The 24067-nt window shown below is 42.3% G+C and overlaps 1 protein-coding gene across 4 annotated transcripts in view; it reads left to right on the forward strand.

Annotated features, from left to right (window-relative positions):
- The first annotated feature begins 1396 nt into the window (after positions 1-1396).
- NELL1 (neural EGFL like 1) overlaps positions 1397-24067 on the forward strand; it is a 372071-nt gene continuing 349400 nt past the window's right edge. Inside the window, exons 1-2 of one of the 4 annotated variants that reach the window (XM_079966358.1) lie at positions 1397-1789; positions 13436-13564. In XM_079966358.1, coding sequence (XP_079822484.1) covers positions 1741-1789; positions 13436-13564 — 178 coding nt within the window. In that variant the 5' untranslated portion in view covers positions 1397-1740. The remainder of the gene's footprint in view (positions 1790-13435; positions 13565-24067) is intronic. The other 3 variants (XM_079966357.1, XM_079966360.1, XM_079966359.1) reach the window with 3 other exon arrangements.

The raw sequence follows: 24067 nt of genomic DNA on the forward strand, positions 1-24067 counted from the left end.
GGGACACAGTTGTGCCAAACTGATCATGGCACTGTTTGCTGAATTTTGATTATTATTATTTTTTAATATAAAACAAGTCACAGCAGGATGCATGCCCACATACACATGGTTGGGAATACAGTGGTACCTTGGGTTAAGTACTTAATTCGTTCCGGAGGTCCGTACTTAACCTGAAACTGTTCTTAACCTGAAGACCACTTTAGCTAATGGGGCCTCCTGCTGCTGCCGCGCCGCTGGAGCATGAGTTCTGTTCTCATCCTGAAGCAAAGTTCTTAACCTGAAGCACTATTTCTGGGTTAGCGGAGTCTGTAACCTGAAGCGTATGTAACCTGAAGCGTATGTATCCCGAGGTACCACTGTAAGTGCCATTTAACCCAGTGTGGCTTACTTCTGAATAAACATGAATAGGGCCAAGAAACCAAGGTGGTCAAAGCAGGGAAGTGTGGCTGGAGTCCAATTCTCATCAGCCCCAGGCCAGCATGACCAATGGTTGGGGAGATGTGAATTGTAATCCAACCACCTTGGGGGAGGTGTAGGTCCCCCCATCCCTGGGTTAAAAGGTAAGCTCAGGCATAGGCAAACTCCGGCCCACCAGATGTTTTGGAACTACAATTCCCATCATCCCTAGCTAACAGAACCAGTGGTCAGGGATGATGTGAATTGTAGTCTCCAAAACATCCGGATAGCTGGAGTTTGCCTATGCCTTGGTTAGCTGTTTGCAGTCTTTCACTGCAGATCTATTATTAATCAATATTTCTAAATGGTGTCAGTGGCTGGATAGATACAGGGAGCTATGTTCCCGCTCAGCAGCAGATGACGGGCAGTAAAATCTTCCCTGCTACTTGGCAGGAGGATCCAGATATTCAAGCCGACCCACCCCCCGTCCTCCGATAGTTTGTTCTTAGATATATTCCCAGGGGCAGGCAGGGAAAACAAAACGTCTTGGACTATCGCATTTCGTAGTCCAGATTCTACTACTTCATCAGACGTATGGCGTGTCCTCATTTGGCAGGTATAAAAACACATGGACGGAAAGGGAGACAGTGGGGCTCGGAGCCCTATCAATTAACCCGAATGAAGCGATACTGTTTTGTTTCCCCGCCTGCCGTCGAAGCGCCCTTATTTATCACGCAAGGCGAATTATAGCAGCAGCAGCAGCAGCAGACGACTCCTCTCTCTCTTTTTCGGAGTAAGTTGGACGGCTCTTTGGACAGCCTCCCTTCCTGTTCACTTGCCCAGGTTCTTTCCGAAGATGCCTTTGCCTCCCTCTTGAGAGGGGGTTGGTAGTGCTTCAGACTGATCCATTAGGCGCCAAGAGGGGGATCCGCTCAAGCGATGAGCTCACGGTGCCACTCTCCTGGCGGCAGGCGGAGGCAACTGGAGGCGGCGGGGGCGGCGGAGGAGAAAGAGCTGAACAAAGATTGAGCGTCAGGCTGGGCGTGCGCCGCGGAGCCCCGCGGGGGAAAGGCAACCAGAGCCGGGATCATCCCCGAGGAGAACACGTGGGCTCTTCCAGGGTAGCAGCTCTGGCCGCTGGTTGTGTGCCGCTGTCTCTCCCGCTCGCTCTCTTCTTCCTCCCCCCTTCCTTCCTCCCTCCCTCCCTCCCCATCTCTCTTTCTATTCGAAGCCCTGGCAAAACGAGCGCTTCAAGTTTGGAGGCTCCGCAGCTCCGAAGAGTGCTAGAGCCAGGCTCTGCCGTGCGCCGGGATCTCAACGGGGAATACAGCGCGACCAGCCCAGATGGATGTAATTGTAGGCGTTTGGGTTTGCCTGGCAGCTGCGAGAACAGGTAAGGCAGAAGGGGTGGCGGACGGAGATTTTTTTTTTGGGGGGGGCATCCCCGCCCCATCAGCTTTGCACGGAAAGGGAGGTGCGAAGCAGCTGCAAAGGCGCTGCTCGCGACGGGCACGGGGGTCATTACGGAGGAGAATATATTAATAGGAAATAATCCTCGCTCACGCATTCGGTGTATCTGTTGCAAAGACAATAGATAGCTATTGTGGAGGAGCCGATCTCTTCCCCTTAGGTGCTATCTCTCTCTCCTCCTCTTTTTGAAAAGTGGGACCGGGGACTATTCTTGCTCTAGTCCTCCAGCCGCGAGTTAGCGCAGAAACTGGGCTGCGTGTGAGTGAATGACGGCGAGGATCAAGGGGACAGAGGGGAAAGGGGTGGGGTGCTCTATCTTTAAGGTAATCGATTTTGTGCTGATAGGCGACCGTTATGGATTGTGGCTTTTGGGGAGGAGGGAGCAAAAGTCCAAGGGCTGGAAAGTGGGAGGAAAAGAGATCTCTATAGTGTCTCTGGCTACCTTAGAGGTCCAGGAGGAGACCCGCGATCCCAGGGCACCGCCACCTGCCCCATCCAACCGCCTTTTCCCCGTTTTTGCCGCGGCTTGCGAGGCGGAACTAGGAAACTTTGCATTGCAATGGCAGTAGCTCTCTCAGGACCTTGCAAGTCCTGCTTAAGCCCCACCCCAGCCAATCTGTTTTAGGAGGCACCGGACCGCTTCGGTGGCAGCGGCGGCGCGCGATGGAAGGAGAGGCAGCTGAGCAAGCCGCTTACGTTTATCAGTCGTTACTGCAAACCCCAGACCCACAACGCCCCCCCCCCCGCCCTAGCCTTCTGGTCCCCCTTTGTCAAGCCTTTTATGATTTGTAAATTGATGTGTTCATATAACGCAAGCACCAATTTAAGGATTCATTCATCCCCTCCTGTGAGCACGCTGAAAAAACAGGTGACTTCTACCTGCCAGAGGTAGATAATCTCCTTGTCGAGGCTCGCAAGACAACGAGGGTGTATGTGCATGCGTGTGCGTTTTAAGATGAGCGTTATTCCACCAGGGATTTCTCCTCCCAGAAAAGCGGGAGTGCCTGTTTCTGGGCTTTGCACATGGGTGGCACTCTTTTATTGTCTTCTCAGCCACGGACATGCAGTTAGCTTGGCTTTTCACTGAAACTGTTATGTCTGATCCAGGAGGAGGATAAAATATAGGGAGGGAAAACGCTCAAGGATAAGATCAGCTGGAGATATTGAAATCGGATGCAGTGATCCTAGCTCATCACAATGGCCTTGATGAAAGAAAGAAAACAGCCACCATTAATCGGCTACTAACAGTTCAGGGCGCTGTGTGTATGACAAGTGGTCTTGCTTTTCCAAGTCTTGTTCTCAGTGAGAAATCTCCCTGTTTCCCTTTCCAGTTGAATGCCGGAAACGTTCTGGACATTAACTTTCTGTTGCTTCCCGAAGATGAGTTCACTTGCTTGTTTTGATTAAAGCCTATAAAATAGAAATAATAATCTAGCAAAAAATCAGGAAATGAAAAGTTTGGGAAATCTTCCTAGACATCCATCCTTCTTTTTGTTTGCTTACGAAGAAGGTGGAGAGGATTTTAAGTACTAACAGTGGAGAGCTTTAGGGAAACCCACTGCACACCACTTTAGAGAATGCAAGAGATCAGGTCCCTAAAGGTTTCTTTGACAGAGACGGAGGGGAGTACAAACAGCTGGTTTCCAGAATGCTTTCATTTCACATGGTGGGGAGCAATCTGCTTAATTCTGGCATTTATAATAGTGATTTGTCAGAGTACTCCTGTTCAAGAGGGATGGGAAAAAAGAACCTTTTATGTACATCTGATTACCCGCCCCCTTTAGCTTCCTGTCTTCTAGAACACACTTTAATTGAGACTTAACTGGAGCAAACTGCTTTTTAGGGCAATCTGATCATAATGTTGAAAGCCTGCAGAAGGAAGAAATGGATGCATGTGGGCTGCTATCCTTATGTCTTTCTCTCTTAACAAATACTTGCTACATTGGTTGCAGTGGGGGCCATCTTAATTAAAAAGGGTGCCTTAATAGGAATAGTTCTTTAGGGTTGTCAATCCTGTTATGTGCAGTTAGGAGAATTAGGAAAATTTCTTTTAAAAAAAGGAATTAAGCAGGAATAGTTTGGGCTTTTTGCTTGTTTCTTTTGTTCTCTTCCCACCTGTTTACAGAGTTTTTTAAATAGACTCTTTCCTTTATATGATTTTGAAGGAAGTTAAATTTCTAAATAGTTTTTTTGTAGATATTGCTTCCCTAGTTGAAATGAAAATTCAACATTTCAGTAATGCCCCTTATCCTAATCTGTGTCTAAACCCTGCAGGTATAAGGCATACTTAGTAAGTTGCACTAAATCTAGCATGATTTAGGCTGCAATCCCAACACCACTTACCTTGGAGTAAGCCCCATTGAATTCAACAGAACTTTTGAGTCAATATGGTTAGGGATTGTGCTGTTACTTCCTAAAGTAAAGCATCTTTAGGGTCAGTCTGGCAGGCACTCTCTTGGAGATGTCTGTGAAGAAAATATCTTTACTTCTACAGATTACCAAGATTGCATAATTTGAGCTTGTATTTGATATTCTAGTTATAGCTAGTTTTAAGACTAAGGGGGCAGATCCATCAGAACACCTGTGTTTAGGTGGCTCCTGGAATAAGCTTTTATGGTAGGTAGTTGGGACTTGCATCTGCACATATGATCCCCTTTATGTCAGCTTTCACTAGTCAGTAAGGAATTAAGCAGTTTATTTCACTAGGGTATTGAAAACAAGTCTGTAAAGCACTTTACATCAAATGTGCTTTGGAGTGATTAATAAGTATGGTCCACAAATGGGAAACTCTTTGGGCACAAGTCATCCAACATTATGCAGTTTATAAATCCTATTCGTTTACGTGGGGGAGAGTGATACATGAGCCTTTAGCCCTCTTTTATGGAAATCGCTGGGACTTGAGTGTTTAACCTTGAATGGTTGTATCCTTGTCTGCATAGGCTATCCATGCAACTTTCTCATTCTTGAATCCTGTAAATAGGATCTAATTAACAACCAGGTCTTTACTCGTATATCCTCATGTGAATAAGTTATATGGATGATGCAGTTAGATGAAATTTTCTCATCCATAAAATTACAGCAAAATGTTATGGTTTAGTTATGAGGTGAATAATTTGGAAAGTTGTGGTGAGCATCCTTTGCTATTTAGATTTTTGTCAGACAAGATTTTTTGTTTTGAAAGAAGTTTCATAATAGTTATGAGCAGTAAATATTGCATGAGGATGGTTAACTGTAAGTGCATTAAACCGAATGTTCCTTCTGTATAGGCAAGATGAAAGCAAAGAATTGTGACCTGGGGGTGCATCCATGAGATACTTAGGCATACAGCAATCAAGTGAAGCTCTTCTATGATGGTCATGTTCCAGGTAGCCAAGAGACTGATAAAAGCACAGTAAGGTGACAAGTCTGTAGGGTTTTGAGAACAAATTGGTTACTTTAAAGATACTTTTTCTGTTGACATGAGTAATTACTTTCCACAATCCTGTGAATAGACCTTTAACATTAGTGGGTCAAATTCTTTTCCTTCTCTTTGCAAAATTTAATACATAGGTGCAAATTGAAGATGTAACTGAAAGTCAGGATGTGGGTTATTCCCATCAACTGGGATTAAGAAAAAAAATCAAACCCAATGATTTGTGCTACTTTAAAATGGAAAATGATTTCCATTTAATAGCTCTTTTTAATTTATAAGAAGAAAAACAAATTGCCTTGTCTCTTTGTTCTACTTAAGGCATTGGATATAAATGAAATAGTCACCTGTGCTCTTCCTTAAGATCTTTGAAGGAGACAGTTTCTTCTCCCATTGCTTCACAGCATATACTTTTGGGACATGATCATTTTCCAGATTTGCAAAGGAGGGAGAGTTTTCTTTGTCATTTAACTTAGCAGAAATTAATTAATTGAGGGGCCAAAACATTGCTGTATATATATGAGAGCCACCTTTGGTTTGAGCAACTCATACTTTGCTTGGATATTAACAACCATGTGGATAGAGGCTGATTGTGTGGGACTGAGCATTGTGGTAGTGATAATTCTATGGGAAAGACGCATACAATCATCCCACCCTTGTGTTTGTCTTATCTAAATATGGCTCATGACTCACAGAAGAGCAGCTTTCAAAGCTGTTGGAGAAGCATTTAAAGGATCCCTTTTAATTATGTAGTTGATTGTTTATTTCTTTAGTATAAATCACTTTATGTCAAAATAGGCTTTCAGTGTTTTACAAGCATAGAAACCAGCTACTGTATTTATTAATTGCTATACTGATTATATTACACTACAGACTTACTCTTATTTGGAGCAAAATTATTGTCAGGCAGATACATAGCACTAAGGAGCTGCAGTTCATATGAGCATAAGAGGAAACCTACTGGGTCAAACAAAAGGGGCATTCTGTTCATCACAGTGACCAACCAAATGCAAGCAAAATATGAGTAGAGTAGCACTCTCCTGTTTGTGATTCCCAGAAAACTAAGGCATACTGCAAGTAATAGAGCTGTTATGGCTAGTTGCCATTGATAGCCTTATCCTCCATAAATTCGTCTAACCACTTTTTAATGCTGTCCCAAGTTGGTGGTTTAATTGAAATCCCTGTATAAAATGCAGTCTCTTCTCAAAGGTCTCTTGCCAGTTTGTTATCTACTTGTCAACAGAACCCTTCTTCATGCCACAGTACATAGTACCAAAGGCTGGCCAGGAATATTTTGGTACTTGAGCCAGAAAATCCCCAAAGCATATTTCCCTGGGAGTTAAAATACAACAATGATAAGTTAAATAACTATCAGTTTGCTTTTCTTTCATGACACTTGGCATCATTCATCTGCCTGAAATGACCACCTCGCTCTGCTGATGGTGGGTCTTTGCATGAGTGGAATTCGAGGTTAAGCCCCAGAAAGTGGCTTAATACTGGAAATATTTAGATACTGGAAATGGGTGATTGGTAACAAGTTCTCCTTTTTTTAGCATACCAAATCGCGCCCCCCCCCGATGAATCTTGCTTAAATGGTATAAAATGCGGAGTGGAATTTTGATGCCAATGATCTTGTGTGGATGACTGCAAACAATGACATAAATAAAAAAAGTGTGCATGAGGAGCACCCATCCCATTATAAATACCCATCTGAAAGTAAGAAGAGGTCTGAGGGGCATAGCCACCAAGGGGAGAAAAGGAATCAGAAATGGGCTAAGAGCAGTGAGTGGGGAGAAAGAGAGAAGGAGAAAGAATGGAGATAAAAAGAATTGAAGAAATGAAGTGGAAACAGACAAGAGGACTAGAGGAAAGCTTAAAACAAGATATTGTCTTGTGACACACTTGGAACTGTATTCCAATCGCAATGACTTTGCTAACTGGGAATACAGTATACACCTCTATTTACAGCAGGAGCACTGGCTGCATGTTGTGAAAGTCTTTGGAATAAAAGGAATAGTTGACGGGAAATGTCTCGATCCTGTGCGCCCGTTGAGCCGCAACTATGCATTCACTGCGCTACTGGCAGTATAAATTTAAAACCGCTAGCATTGTCCAGGTCTGCAAAAATATCAGGTCTCTGGGTGCACCTGGCATTTCTCCTCAGCTCTGCCATTCATTATAGACCTTAGTTATAGTTACTGAAGATGGCAGTACCAGCCTGAAAGTGAAGTCAAATACACCTCTGTGGCTCTTCTCAACATCTGTTATGAATGAAGCCAGCAGGAGATTTAAAGGCCAGTTAATACGGGATATCGATAAAATTCACACTATGCTCGGGTACTGCAGAATTAGTGTGTTAAATTTCCCTAAACATTTATGTAAGCTGAGCTGACTTTTATGTGACATAAACAACTTGCATGGCCTGTCTTTCACTTGGCATCCAAATATGCAGCCTGAGCCTAAACCAGCAGCGTGTAATGTCACATCATCATGTAGACAGGGGTTCAGTAGTGTTTTTTTTTTTAACGGTTGTGCAAACTTGCTTTTGTTGTGTGAAGAAATGTATGTAGTGTTCCTGTAAAGATGCTTAAAAACAGTTTTATCAGGATTCAGCTACCTAGTTATAATAGCTTCTATTGAGTTCTTAATAATATGTCTAGCTCTTCCAGCTGTTCTTCACAGGCCTAACTGACCCTATCGTTATAGAGAGCAAGGCAGGCAGCAAATTTTGGATGCTCATAAAGAGCACAAATTGCCAGTTGTTGTTCTTTTCAAATGTTATAGCAGGGAGGAGAAAAGCAAACTAGTTTTTTCTAAAAGGCCTTGGGCCTACCCATCTCTGCCAACCATGCATGAGATTAAGGGTAGCAATCCTATACCTACTTACCTGGGAGCAAGTCTTGTTGATTTCTGTGGTGCTTAATTCTGAGTAGAGATGTTTGCCTGGTAAAAGAAGAACCCTTTAATGTTTTATTTCTGTAGGTTTTGGAACATACTCAAATTTTATCTATGTAAGGCAGATGCAGGAATTTCTACAACCATATTGAAAGTGGCAGCATGGAGGTCTGACTTGCTGGTAAATCTCTGAAATTTCCAAAACAGGTTCTAAATTTAAATGTTCATACACATTATATTTACCAGTCTATTCTTTTTGTTTTAATATAAAAGTCATGCAGTTCTTCACCTGTTGTTTTTCTGGCACACAGAAAAATCTGTGCATCTCTGTACGAAAAAAGCAGAGATATATTGTGTGCCCACAGTGTGTAAAGACACATCAGATTTATTTTCCTTGTGGAAAAGAAACATTTTCACAACCCTTTGTTTTTTTCATTTCCTTACTGTAAAATCAAAACGTGAGTTGGTCTTAAATGAGCCACACATCTGTTAAAATAATATTCTGTATAATTGTATAGTATTCAAAAATGCAGCCATAAAAAATACGGCTTGCTATTTTTGGGGCAAGCTAGCTGACAAGGGTCCCCAATTCACAAATTCAACAGGAGCAAATCTTCAAAGACCACAATAACCTTGTGGAGACTAAGGATACCCAGGCTTCTGCACACATCGTTCATAAACTTTAATATCTAGGTTCAACTTTGAAAGCACTGAGATCAGTTGCAGTTTTACTATTCATTTCATGGTTGGAATTTATTCCTTTGTGTTTATTTCATTTTAAGTCACTGGAAAAATTCAAAAGGAACAGGGGTGATTTCTGCAATACATCCAAGACACATGCCACATTACATAATTCATTACATTGGCTCCCCCTTGTAAAATTCAGCTTTACTGATCTATTTCTGAGTCTGTTGATCTCATTGGAATAGTGCATAATCACCTGCAGAGCAGTTTTATGAGTCTGCTGATATCCTTTATTTCCTAGACTAAATAGATGCAGAAACAGCTTTCATTCTGACCTCTGGGCATAAATATCCACTCATATCTTAACTGATTTATTTTTGCATGGGAAAGATAAACAGCTACTACCAAAATATGAACAAAATAGCCTGTGGGATATCCAACATTAGACATGTTCGAAGTAGAACCATTAAAATCAATGGACTTAAGTAAGTGTAGCTCTAAGAATGTAGCCAGAATGCTCTACTGGAACCCTTGTAGTCTCATAGACAGTGGTACCTCGGGTTAAGTACTTAATTCGTTCCGGAGGTCCATTCTTAACCTGAAACTGTTCTCAACCTGAAGCACCACTTTAGCTAATGGGGCCTCCTGCTGCTGCCGTGCCACCGGAGCACGATTTCTGTTCTCATCCTGAAGCAAAGTTCTTAACCCGAGGTAATATTTCTGGGTTAGCGGAGTCTGTAACCTGAAGTGTATGTAACCTGAAGCGTATGTAACCTGAGGTACCAGTGTACACACATTTATATTGCATATTCTTGATAAAATTTCGGAAATGGCAGGTTGATGTTGTTTAAGTGTGAGATCATTCACATTTTGCAGAAGCTTATTCCACATATGTGGAAGCCTGCTACTTTATATGGGGCTCTTTTGCTGCACCAGTGAAATGGATTTTAATGTGTGTTGACCCTTCCAGCAGCCACAAGTATAGTTTTTGTAGTCTTCTTTCCCATCAATGCCGAGGAGGAAACCTTGTACTTTGTAAATAAGTGAGGGCATGGGTCATCTGTGTGGCCAGGACTGCAGTCCTACCGGGTAATAAGCTCCACTTAATTCAATTAGACTTGCTTCTGAGAAGAAATGTACGGAATTGCATTTTATGAGACTAAGGTCAACGTACTACCAAGGAGATCATTCTGTCAGCTAAGGAGATCAGTTTTGCTTGCCTGGTAGAACTCCCCTTCCTCATCCCCGCCTCTTCTTGGGGTTCTCTCAGCCCTACAGAGTGAACCTGGGGGATATGCAGGTGAAAGAGAAGGGAGAGTCCTTGTGCTGGTTTTCTCTAGCAGAATGGGATAGTTAATCTGACACTAGGGTGTGATGGTACAAATATAGTCTTAGCTCATCAGTTTCTTGGATTCGATACCTTTATATTGATTTTCAGCCGTAAATGCCCATTGCCCAAAATTGTAACAGTGCTGTCCTGTCTTACACCGTTGCTGTGCTGAAATGTCTGTATACATGTGAGAACTCTAAAGTACTTTATATATACGTGCTGCTGGTGTTACAGAAGGACAGCACAATATACTGAATTGGGTGGAGCTGTGGGTCAGACTATATGTGTGATTGGCAGTTCTGTGAGTCTCTCTCCCCCTCCCCACTTTTTAAATTTTAAAAGCAGCTGCAGGAGGCTAATCGGGAACAGAAAATTGGTGGGTGTAATAGTGTGTGCTTAACTCTTTACTTTCCTGCTGTTCATCCATTAAAACCCCCAAGTGGCTTTTGTCTCTATGATTGGGAACATAATTTGTGATGGGTTTTATTAGGTAGGTGAGGGAATATAATTAACTATGTTTTGTCCCCCTACAGAACCCACATATGTAGGTTAACAGGCAGAAGGATCAGCTTACTGCTTGCATTTAAAAGTGTGGGGCTGAGAAAAGTTTTAATCCCATTTTATGTCGTTTAATTGAAAGCATAGGTGTTGGCTGTTAGGCTGAGCTCCCCCTTTGTTACAGCGTTTATCAGCTGCAGACTAAAAAGTAAGTTTAAAACATATAGTTTACTCACAGACAAGTATTCATCCTTAGCAGCAGCAGCAGCAGCAAAAATAAATGCAGGTAAAAGACTTGTGTTTACAACAAAAACAGCTTCAGGCATGGACTTGATATGGGAACAAGCAGTCAGATGTCCCCCTCCATGGCTGGTTGAAGAGAAAGAGAAAGAACAGGAAATACTTTTTTGTTTCTTCCCTTCCAGGACAGGATGGGAAATATCACCACACAGAGCCTTCTCTACCAATTATGTTTTTATGGTATGAGTTCGCCTATCAGCAGTACAGATGTATGGTTTTGCTATCAAGAATATGTATTGTTAGATTTGACTGCATATCCCACAATTTGGGGTGTGTGATCAATCAGCAGAAAGGGAAAGGATTAAGCACACCCTCTTCTCTGGTTCTCATTTGTAGGAAAATGTTGTAATAAAAAATATAATAATTATTATTAGGAGGATGCAGGTGGTGCTGTGGCCTAAACCACTGATCCTCTTGGGCTTGCTGATCAGAAGGTCGGCGGTTCGAATTCCCGCGACAGGGTGAGCTCTCGTTGCTCGGTCCCAGCTCCTGCCAACCTAGCAGTTCGAAAGCACGGCAAAAAGTGCAAGTAGATAAATAGGTACTGCTTCGGCAGGAAGGTAAACAACATTTTTGTATGCTGCTCTAGTTTCGGTGTTCCGTTGCGCCAGAAGCGGCTTAGTCATGCTGGCCACATGACCCAGAAGAACTGTCTGCAGACAAACGCCGGCTCCCTCGGCTTGTAAAGTGAGATGAGTACCGCAACCCCAGAGTCATTTGCAACTGGACTTAACTGTCAGGGGTCCTTTACCTTTACCTTTAAAATTATGGAATTGTACATGACATGTACTACTAATCCCTTCTCCTGGTATATTTTCAGCCAATCTTTCTTGTCTTTGGATGTTTTACTAAGCTGCCTTTTCACTTTTTTTGTGGAAATATGTAGAGTTCAGTTTCACAGCTATCTAACCCCTTTATAAATTGCTTTTTTGTTGTTGGTAGGAATCGTAACTGTAGTTTGCTTATGTGGAGAACAAGGAGACAATTGCAGTGTCAGAAAGTTGCAATAGAAGAAGCAGGACTAAGGGTTAGGTAGCTGAAGAAAATGTCTTCAGAAGTTTGAGCCTCTGGTGGTTTGTGAGTGGCAGCTATACATGTAGTGAGTGGTGTCAGCTTTGTTAATGCAGTGCTGATTGCCTGCTTGAATAAGGCAATGTATTAAGTCCTTGTTATAGCACATAAATTGCAGTCCTCTGGCACCATGCAACTGCATCTTCGAGCAAAACCTAACAGTATGGGCAGTCTGTTACTGCACATTCGCTATGGAAGGATTGTGCACACACACCTTGGTGTGTATTACTTTAAGCAGTTATTACCTTACACTGCTCCTTTGAGAGGTATAGCAGGTCTAGCTCCTTTGCCTAGCAGGGTGATCTGTTAACAGTATCATAATGGAATGGCAACCATTGCATTTTTTAACCTGCAAAATGCACAAGTTGAAGCTGTATCAGGAATCTGAATTTCCCAAGTGAGGGAGATATAAATACAGTGGTACCTCTGGTTATGAACTTAATTCGTTCTGGAGGTCCATTCTTAACCTGAAACTGTTCTTAACCTGAGGTACCACTTTAGCTAATGGGGCCTCCAGCTGCTGCCGCGCCATTTCTGTTCTCATCCTGAAGCAAAGTTCTTAACCCAAGGAACTATTTCTGGGATAGCGGAGTTTGTAACCTGAATTATTTGTAACCTGAGGTGTTTGGAACCTGAGGTACCACTGTACTGGGTTAGTCATAGCTGGAGTATGAAATCAATGAATTTCTTAATAATAACTTAAATTGCTGCCAATGAGTGTACTCTTAAATATGACTTGTTTGGAAACCAGCCTGCAGTTTGGATGTTTTCAGGAAAAACCACAGTGAATTTATGCATCCTGTACTTGAGCACCAAGATAATGTTCCAAATGCAGTAATACATTTTTGCCTTTGGTGAAAACCCCAACTAGAAAAGGCAATATGCAATGTTATTTGTCCAAGTTGCATTCAAAATACTTGGATAATCCAATGAAAGGAATTAACGCAGGTAGCAATATATGGGCTACTAAAGTGTTTTAGTGGGTTGTAAGTGTGTGTATAAGACTCAGTCCTTCGTAATAGCATATCTCATTAAACACAGCCATTACTTGCCCAATACATTACAAATTTCTCCATCCGATCTCTGTCTGTCTTCATGTTATTCATCTTTCTAGTTCTTAAGGTTTGTTTAATTGCAGGGCTCATTTATTATGTCATGCTGTTGCATTAATGATGGTGCTTTATTGTGCCCTGTCCCATACGGTAAAAAAGATCTGGAAAGATGGGAGTTCAGTTTCAGTTAATGCAGTGGATCATATTTGTTGCTTGTAGGACTAGGGCTATTTAAAAATGGAATGTGGCTATAGCACTGTTCATGGTTGCACAGCGTATGTAGTTATTTTACTTGAACTAAAAATTAAAACCTGACTTCTTTTCAACCAGTTGTAGGCCTTGGAATGGACCCCAACTTACAAATTGATATCATCACAGAACTGGATCTAGTCAACATGACTATTGGAGTTACACAGGTGTCTGGACTACATAATGCCAGTAAAGCATTTTTATTTCAAGGTAAGGCTAATATCTTTATATATTTAACAGGAATGAAAGTGCAAGTAACTAATAATTTGGAAGACTGACACATTTCTTGCATATGAAGCATGTTCCTTCCCTCACCAATCTCTGTCTTGGTATCCTAAAAGTAAAGTATATCAAAACCACTAGTAATGATGCTAGATAGCTTTAATACTAATTTTATTTGAAAAGTTTTTGCTTTGTTGCTGGAACACATTTATGTTTGAGGGGGCTGTACTGTTGCCACATGAGAATTACTAGTGCAGCTGCACAGATACGCCACCCCTACATTTCTGCTATATAACTCTCCTGGTATAGCAACCCAAACAAGTTGGGGATGTGGCCAGGACAGATAAAGAGTAGACACCACCATAATAATATATAAATACACAAATAGTGGATCATTATATTGACCATGGAGCTGATGCGAAGAGGAAAATAAAATATTGTCCTCCTGCCTTTCTGATGTCTCCACAATGAAATATAGTATATGATTCCAATCAGGACCCAATTACAACCCTATACCTGCCAATGCTTTTCAGCAGAAAATTGAGACACGTGTCAGCTGGCTCGCGCAAGAGCACAACACCAAAAGATGCAAGAGTCAACTGGCCGCCTGCCCTGCCACAGCCCCTACCTGGCAGCTGCTCACTTTCTTCTGACTTTGCTTGCTTCCTCTGCCCATGCTGCACCTCATGCAGCCATGACAGCGTTGGTGGCTTTGGCAGTGGCAGAGAGGGGCCGACAAGAGCAATACTCCCCTGCACACAAGGGTTCTGTTTCATGAAGGGTTCCCCTGCTAAGTGCAAGCGCTGGCTGCAAACACTGGCTAATCCTCCTCCTGTGCTTGGTGGGGGTGCTGGAGGGGGAAAATGGGACATTCCCAGATGAAATCAGAAGCCAGGATTGCTTCTGTAATTCTGTGAATGTCTCAGGGAAATAGGGACACTTGACAGGTATGCAATACATCAGCATCAGGATAAAAACCCTAGAAAAGAGGACCACAACTGAGATGATAGGGTGTGTAGCGTGGGACTATATCTCTCTAGTCTTAGGTCATGCAAACACAGGGCATATATGGGGGAACCCTGGTGAAGAGAAACAGGGAGAATGTGCAGAGTGCCTAAGTGTCCATTAAAGATCTCTGGGTTAAGATAATGAGGGGGGAGTTCTGTTAGTGGTCCCCACACCAAATAAATTTGTGTGGTGGGGACCTGTGGGTGGGCTTTCTCAGTAACAACCCCATTCATTTGGAATAACCTGAAGTGCATCTCACTAGGACATTGCTGTCATTTGTCACCCATTCAAGACACACTGCTTTGCTTGGGCTTTTGGGAAAGGGTGAGGTATATTAGATTGGATTTTTATTGCTGCTGCTCTTTTGTTTGCCTGGAATTTATGTTGGCTTGTATAACTTTGGTTTTAATTCTGTGTATTACTACCCTGGGAACTTTAGGTGAAGTGCAGTCTATAAATATGGTTGATAAATAAATAAACAACTTGGCCTCACAACTCTCACAGAAACTTGAGCTTATTGCTAACACTTCTTTGCCTCAAACAAACAGGTACCTTGCATTGGAACTCCAGTCAGAAACATGCAACAAGAATATAGTGTGTGGTGGTAGTAGGATTAGTTACATGAGTTGTTTGTGAGACAGGAAGGAACAGTTAAAAAGGATTATTTTGCCCATATAGGAGTGTGGGAGTCCTTCCCCACTCCTTGCAGTGTGGTGTTAAGCCCTGGATTCAAACCTGAAACCCCCTATATAGAAAACCTGTGCTGGTCCTTCAGGCTAGGGCTACTCTTCAAGTCATTGTGCTCCTTATGCACATGATTGGGTAATGAGGTAAGGAATGCCCACGGCGTGTCTTGTTTTCAGTCTGCTGCTGTGATTGGGAGTTTAAAAATTGCTCTGTGGTGTCTGCATTGTGGATATGAGGTTGAGGAAGGTCCCTCTGGCAAGACTTTTCCTGTTTGCTACTATTAAGTGTGTGGTTTTGTGGCTTCCCTTGTTGCTTGCCTGGTCTTTCCTTTTACCTGCTTGGTAAGAGAAACTTAATTCCTCCCTCAGTGGAACTTTTCCCAAGTAGGGCTATGTGTCTCTTCCAGCTTTTTGGGTCCTCTGTCTTAATGCTGTATCTTTCCCTCTCTTCATGTGCTGTGATCAAAAGTTATACTCATAAGCAGTGTTTGGTATAAGGTGAACTAAACTTCTGTGTGCACAGGGATACATATAGCTCTTTGTTGCTGGTGTTTTTGTGCCTGTGATGCAGTGGCTCACGCATTGGAAACTGTCATGGCATAACTATATCTGACAGGATGTGTGTGTGGTTTTGTGTAGGACAGTGGTATGGTAAAAAGCAATCAATATTTTTGTCTTCCCTTTTCTCACCCAGTCAGTAATATGTCTAAAGCCGCCCAAATGTTTGTCCTAGAAAACATATCTATATGAATGTCTGTTTACATATAAAATGTACATTTGTTTATATGGACATATGTAAAGTATTCTGAAATATCCTAAAGTAATTCCAGAGTATATTGGGGTTGGGGAGAGGGAGAGAGGAACTGGCTGGTGTAATCTGCAGCTATTTTCAAGATGTCTGTAATCCAAAGCAGGATATGGGGACAGAGCTGGCTTCTAGAGAAGGTGGGGGCTGAAAGTATCTTCTTGTTGTTAAGTAGTGTTTGGGTATGAGACAGTGTGGTATGAAAATTTATATATACATTTTAATGTTCCAAGTACTTCACATAAATCATCCTGGTATTCTGTAACATGGACCAGTACTGTTATCCTAGTATTGATCATGTACATATGAGAAAACGCCTAGCCTAGGTGAAGCTATACTCCACATTGCCATTATCCTACATCATATGGAGTGTTAGTCTTAAATGGGGAAGAATCTGACAGTGCATGGGTGAAGTCAGGGTGAGGTCAGTTTGATCACAGTGCTCAACCTCACTACCACCATGCTCCTTCCCTGCACTGTCCTGGCAAATGGCAGCACTTCTCCTCATTGGCTGCTTCTGGTTGTACCTGCCTTCATTGACCTATCTGCTGCTTTTGACTCAATCAATCGTAACAGACTGTGGGAGAAATTCTCAAATGCTAATATAGACCCATGACTATTATTATTAATTGGTACCACTGTATAGTGGTACCGAAACACGAGGCAGAGTGGGCTTAAAAGAAGGTCTCTCGGAAATTCAAGACATCAAGAGGCATGAAACAAGGCTGCATATTGGCTCCCACACTTTTTAACTTTTATATAAATGATATGGTGCCACATCTAGCACAGGTGCAACCCCCCGCCCCATCAATTCGTAATAGGAAGATATCTTGCCTGCTGAACGCCGATGACGTGGTGCTCCTATCGCTCTCCCGATTAGGTCTTAACAATTTGCTTACAGCTTTCAGCAGGTATTGCAAGCGGGAAGAGCTCGTTGTGAATTACTTCAAGACCAAAATTATGGTCTTTGGGAAGCATAGGCCCAGATTCAAATGGAAAATGGATCAGCAGAACTTGGAGCAAATACACTCCTTCGGATATCTGGGAATCCTTTTCAATGAGACACTATCATGGATAGGGCACACTGAGGCTACGAAACTCAAAGCGCAGAAAGCTTGTGGGGCATGAATGTAATTCTATTTTACGGCAGGTGGTCAGCTATAGGAACCTGCATTAAAAATCTTTGCCAGTAAAATGGTCTCCCAGATGCTTCATGGAGTGATATGGGGCAAGGACTCAAATGCCAACAAAGCCTTAGAAATAGTGCAGAACAAATTCATCAGGAAAGTGCTCTCGCTCCCCAACGGGACTCCAGCTGCTCTTTTCCGCGTTGAAGCTGACGTGACAGCAATACAGGCTAGAATTGGTTACAGGTAGGTAGCCGTGTTGGTCTGCCATAGTCAAAACAAAATAAAAGAAAAAAAATTCCTTCCAGTAGCACCTTAAAGACCAACTAAGTTAGTTCTAGGTATGAGCTTTCGTGTGCATGCACACTTCTTCAGATACCTGAAGAAGTATCTGAAGAAGTGTGCATGCACACGAAAGCTCATACCTAGAACTAACTTAGTTGGTCTTTAAGGTGCTACTGGAAGGAATTTTTTTTCTTTTATTTTGTTTAGGCTAGAATTGATTACTTGTGCTTAAATTATGTGAAAAGACTTCAGTTTCTTTCAGAGGAGATATTCCACTATGTCACACACAGAACAGAAACAGACCAAATGTTGGAAGGACGGTATCCAACGCCTCTTATCCCAATACCAAATACAAGATTTTCAGGTGACTATGAAGATGGACAAGAGGCACTTAAGAGATTGTCTCTTTAGATCTGATGCAGAAAGGGATCTAACCATGATGGCTTCTACCAACAGTTTGCCATGGTTCCCACTTATTAAAACGGAGCATACCCGGGCCAGTTACCTGTCAAAGCTCCCACTTGCCATGCTTAGAATCGCTTTCATAGAATTACGATTCCAATCGATGCCCTTGGTGGTGTTGGATGGATGCTATGGCAAAGTACATTATGAAGAGAGACTTTGTGGGAGGACCTGTGCCACTATTTATTGCAGTGCCCGTTATATATAGACCCAAGAGACTGATTCATAAAACCCCTGTTTCTGAATGGAACTCAATTGAATAGGGTGGAAAGGGTGAAATGGCTGCTGAGCGATACTGATGACTTTGTAACTTATAAAGCAGCACTCTATGCATTGGCAGCTAAGAAGATCAGGAGGAAAGAACTAGGTAAAATAGTGGTCAACTGTAAAGGGGATTCAGATATTTAATTTGGCACATTTTACTAGAGAATCTTCTGCTATTCTATTTTATGCAACAAACAATCTTAGTAGTTGTGACTGTGGTTTATACTGTATGTGTGGTGCCTGATAATTTTTATGGTTATTGCTGTTTTTCTTTTTGTTATTTTTCTGAATGATGCCATGGCCTATGGCTAGTGCAATAAAAGTCTATGATGATGGGTTAGTTTGTGACCCATGCCTCCTATGAAACACATAAACAAACAAACAAACAATATTCAAGATACAAGGATATCTCTATGTGTGTGTCTCTTAAATGCAAATTTAAAACAGAATAAAGTGACTTCCCCCCGTATGTATCAAATTTTGCATTATTATTATTATTATTATTATTATTATTATTATTATATTTAAACAGGATGCAAGGCTGCTGACAGAAACTAAAACAACAGTTAAAATACACAAATCTAAAAAATAAATAAAAAGTAATCATTAAAGTAATCAAATCCTAATATAATTTTTAAAAATCTATGAAAATACAGATGATAAAAATAGCACAGCACTATTGCAAGCCTTTCTTTGAAAAATTGTCAGTTCCCAGTTGTAATGATAGGAACATCAAAATGTAAAAATGTAAAAATATTACAAGTGTAATGCTTGAAACAGCAGGAAACCATCAATTTCAATGAAATAGCTAAATTAACAAAAAAGAAGAGCAACCTCTGTTGTCATCGCCCCATCACTGCATGTGTTAAAGCACTGTGATCCATAACTTAATCAATGTAAAAATTCCTTTACATTTCCTCTTTATTTATATCAGCATTATCTGCATGCAAAAAGAAAGGCACTCAAGATGTTTAGAATTGATTTTTCTTAATAGTTCTATTCAGTTTTATCATGCTTAATAAGATTATATATAATGGCAGCATTTTTTTTTTTTAAAGTAAAAGCCATTGTCTCACTATAGAATCTGTTGAGACTTTCCATTGTTTTGCTGCAGATAGCATCTGCATACTTAATTTCTTATGAGTTGGAAATCCTACCTCCTTCCATCTTCCGTTCAGTAGCACAAGCTGAGGCAACAAAAAGGCCAAAAATGGATTGAACAACCATGTCAGTTTCCTGCCAAAACACCCTTTTGCATGCCCATTAGACATGAATGTACGTATCTGCCTAATTTTCCCCAAACTTCAATGCAATTTGTGTCCAGTGACACAGAATCCTGTACTGAATGAGAAGAGTTGCTAGGATGGGTGGGAGGAGGAACTAGCAGCAGTATAAAAATGGTGGGCATGGATAGGTTTAAGGGTGCTTTGCCATGCCAAATCTCTTTCTTTGAAGTTGAATTTCCTTGGACGAAGTTGGTGTTGGGAATTTGTTGCACACATATTTGTTCTGTATAAGAATAATTGTAGACAATCATTGCTCTGACTAAAGTACCTGTAGGATACAGGTGCTTATCGTAGTTGAACTAGGGAAGGCTGGGGTGAGGATGAAAGGGGCAAGAAAGGGCCTGAAAAATAGAAGGAGGGGTGGTTTCATAATTGGGCAGAAGTTGAAAAGGGTAGTGAGTAGTTGTAATGTGTGGTGAGAGAATACAGAAAGGGCTTCAGGAACGGGGGTGGGAAGGTGAAAAGTGAGCTCAGTAGTTCTAGAGGGGGCAAGGGGTTAATTTGGGAGGAATGGTGGGGTGTTTGCGAATGGGGCAAGCAGAAGTGCAGCCCCTGGTAGTTACTATATTTAAAAAAGATATTAATTGACCACATAAGTTTGTGCACTGCATATTCTTGTAATAAAGAATGTGGTAATTTTAATATAGGAATGTATTTTTAAAATGGGTACAGTATACTCTTTAACTTATTGATGCCACTTTAAATAGCAACAGCTTTTTTTTTCTAAACCAGGAAAGCTCCGAGCAATAGTTGCCCCTGTTTAAACTCTTTTGCCAGATTGCCCTTGTAATTTATTTCATCCCAGTTAAGCCATACCAAAACTGAGGGGCTTTGTTGAAGTCTCAGTTTCATTCCCTACTGATGTAATTGAAGTGCAAGTCTGTTTTTGTTTTTTTTGCCATGCTCTTCTGGAATCATCCTCAGACTCTCCTAACAGAACTAGCATTCCCAATTGCCTCATTTCGTTTCCCTCGAAATAAATAAAAAAATTGTCCAGTAGCACCTTACAGACCAACTAAGTTTGTTTTGGGTATAAGCTTTCGTGTGCATGCATACTTCTTCAGATACCAGCATGCACACGAAAGCTTATACCCAGAACAAACTTAGTTGGTCTCTAAGGTGCCACTGGACAATTTTTTATTTATTTTGACTATGTCAGACCAACACGGCTACCTACCTGATTCTTTTCCCTCAGCACTGTGGACAGGTCTCTTCAGATTCCCCAGTGAGTCTTCAACCACCACACCACTTTCTGCCTTCCTCTCAGGTCAGACAGCTGCCTTTGATGCAGCATTGACCTGCATCTCCGTAGACTGTTGAGAGTTCAAAATGTCCTCCAGGCTGCACACCTGGTCCTTTAGGGGCACAGCCCCCAACACCTGCCCACCTCCTAAATCTGCAACTACCAACCAGAACATGCATATAGTATACCATTCTTTTGCATACTGAGGGTCCTCTCTCCAGCCCCTAATCACCTGTCTAAAGTCCCCCAGTGACAGTTAAACCTGCAGTCATCTGACCAGGATGGAAGACTTCCCCCATCAAACACACTATAAAATAAATTATTATTCAAAGGACAGACTACATTACACAATACCATTTAGAACACTGCTTACATAATCAGGATTCCATTACAGTATTCTGCAACCCTGTTAAGGAAGTTATGCTAAGCCTTAGGTGGTTGAAGAAATGAGTTGTGGGATGCTGTTAGATGAGTATGCTATAGTATAAGCAAGGAGGTGTTTTTCAACTTACATCAGAATCCTAGCCACATCTACTCAGAAGTAAAAAGGTAAAGGTACCCCTGCCCGTACGGGCCAGTCTTGACAGACTCTGGGGTTGTGCGCCCATCTCACTCAAGAGGCCAGGGGCCAGCGCTGTCCGGAGACACTTCCAGGTCACGTGGCCAGCGTGACATCGCTGCTCTGGCGAGCCAGAGCCGCACACGGAAACGCCGTTTACCTTCCCGCTGGTAAGCGGTCCCTATTTATCTACTTGCACCCGGAGGTGCTTTCGAACTGCTAGGTTGGCAGGCGCTGGGACCGAGCAGCGGGAGCGCACCCCGCCGCAGGGATTCGAACCGCCGACCTTTCGATCGGCAAGCCCTAGGCGCTGAGGCTTTAACCCACAGCGCCACCTGCGTCCCACTTACTCAGAAGTAAATCCTACTAAATTCAATGGGGCTTGCTCCCAGGTAAGTGGGTTAGGATTTCAGTTTTCTTTAGTAGAGCAGATATTTTTACATTAGGTATCATTGTGTCTGTTTTTTGGACAGTTTCTAGAGTTTCTAGAGACTTTTAGGATGAATTCACAGTTTGAAAGTAACTGTGTAGTGACTTTTGAGCAGTTACTGTATTTTTCTGTGTGTAAGAGTAGGGTTTTTTCCTTAAAAATAATGTAAAAAATTAGGGGGCATCTTATACTCTGGGCCATCTCCCCCCATTTTTTTAAATCTGAGTCCCCCAAAATAGGGGGTGTCTTATACACGAAAAAATATGGCAGTTTAATGAATAGGTAAAATACCATGGCGGTGCCCTGGGTTCTAGGTCTTAAGTTTAATGTTATGCAATATTTATGTTGCCTTATCTGTAACAGGAGGTGGCAGCACTTCATAGTCTTTTCCCCAGTAGGAAAGCAGAATTGGTTAGGATTGCAGGATCAGAAATATGGAATTAATTGCAGCTTTGGTCTGTTCTTTGCAGAACCATGAAGGGGAAATAATCTCTACAGGCATAATTAACTGTACAAACCTAGGCAGTCTTTAGGGCCATCGTTTTCCTATTTCTTTTATTTCAGGTTGGTGTTTAAACTTGTGAAAAAGTGGCCCTGTTGGAGGTTGCTCCCAAACAGCACCACTGATTTCACAGTGCTCGTGTTATGTCTGGATAGTGGCAGCAGTGGCGATAATGTAATACTTGATACATATATAGAACTTTTAAAATATTCAAAGCATTTTGTGTTCCTCATCTCAGTGATCTTTTCTAAGATAGACCACACCATCATATTAACAGATTGGGGGTGGGCTGAGGCTAGTACATTCTGGATTGCGTAAAGCTACCTAGTGAATTCTGCTGACCTGAACAGAGGTGGATCAGGGCAAGGTAAAACTGCCTTATACAGGGATCAGACTATAAGTTGCTTCAGCAACAGTCAACTTCAGATGGAGACCTATATAGGAGCAACAGTTCTGTCCCAGCTGCAAGCTTGCTGGGTGGGCAGGGGGTGGTCTTCAATTAATGAGGATTGCTCCAGCAGTTCTTTACTCCAACAAAACGGGAGACATGCTGGTTGTATTGGGGCTTCTGTAATGGAGTCAGAGGACAGCAATGTAACATCTTTGGGCTATTAGAGCCCTGACACCACAGGCCATAGCTGTCAATTTACAGATTTGAAAATAAGGGACCAGCAGCCTTGAAAATAAGGGACCTGCAGCCTCACCTGTTCCAGGCACTCCAGTCTTCCTGTCCTCCTGCAGTCTGGTCAAACTCATGCTGGTAGCTTCGAGAACACTGTCCAACCAACTTTGTAACCAGAGGTTCAACTGAATAGAATCTGAATCACATGCACCACAAGGCTTATGCAGCCTCAACTTAAGATGGCTCCCCGGCCTGGCTTTGCACTGCAAAGTTTGCAGCATCATGTGCAACAAAATGGCATCCAGCAGTCAAAAAACCCCTCAGCTTGCATTAACTAGCCACACACAAGGCATGCAAGCTCCACTCCCCAGTCGTTCTTAGACTTCTTATTGGGTGAGCAACACAGCCAAGCGACACAGTTGGAGCCTCCCTCCTCCCTGGCCAGCAGGGAGGGAGGGAGAGGAGCTGCTTACTTTGAAATTTAAGGGACATCATTAAAGGGACATTTAAGGGACATCCATCAATAAGGGACAGCAGCGGGACATGGCGCTGGAATAAGGGACTGTCCCTTCAAATAAGGGACACTTGACAGCTATGCCACAGGCTTGTCTTGGCAGAAGTGCTTCTGGAGCTGGACCTGTGTGCAGTTACCCTCCTGACTCCTGAGCCGTCAACTTCATCCTCTTCATCCTTAGGGCCATGATTGATAGGGGTGACTTTCAAACAATAGGCATCATGTTACAGCTCAGTCTCTTGCCTTAGCTTCTAGCTTTTAGATGACACAGTTAGACAAGAACTGTATGTCTAAGCTGTGCCTTAGTGGGCAGACCCAATTTAGCATGACAGTTAATGCTATCTTCCTTGCTGTTCCTTCTCTTGCATGTACTGTTTTGTCTATTTCATCTGCATGGCACCATGTCCTGGGAAATTCAAGACAAAAGTCATGGGAGCCTTTTGTTGAACTGTGAGACTCCACAGCTCTCTGACAGATGCTGCTGTCATCTCTGTCGTATATGGAGGCAGGAGGAGAGACACGGGGTGGGGGGTGGGGAAACAACCTTTCACTATTTCTTTGAATCCAGGCTGATTCCTGAAACTGAACTGCTTGTCTGCATTTTAAATATTCTGGCAACTAAGAACATATCTACTCTTTTCATGTCATTTTAATAGTAACTCCAAATAGGGAGCCCTGTAGTTGCACTCTCTGTCTGG

Source organism: Podarcis cretensis, assembly GCF_951804945.1.
Source record: "Podarcis cretensis genome assembly, chromosome: 1".
Classification (NCBI taxonomy): Eukaryota; Metazoa; Chordata; class Lepidosauria; order Squamata; family Lacertidae; genus Podarcis; species Podarcis cretensis.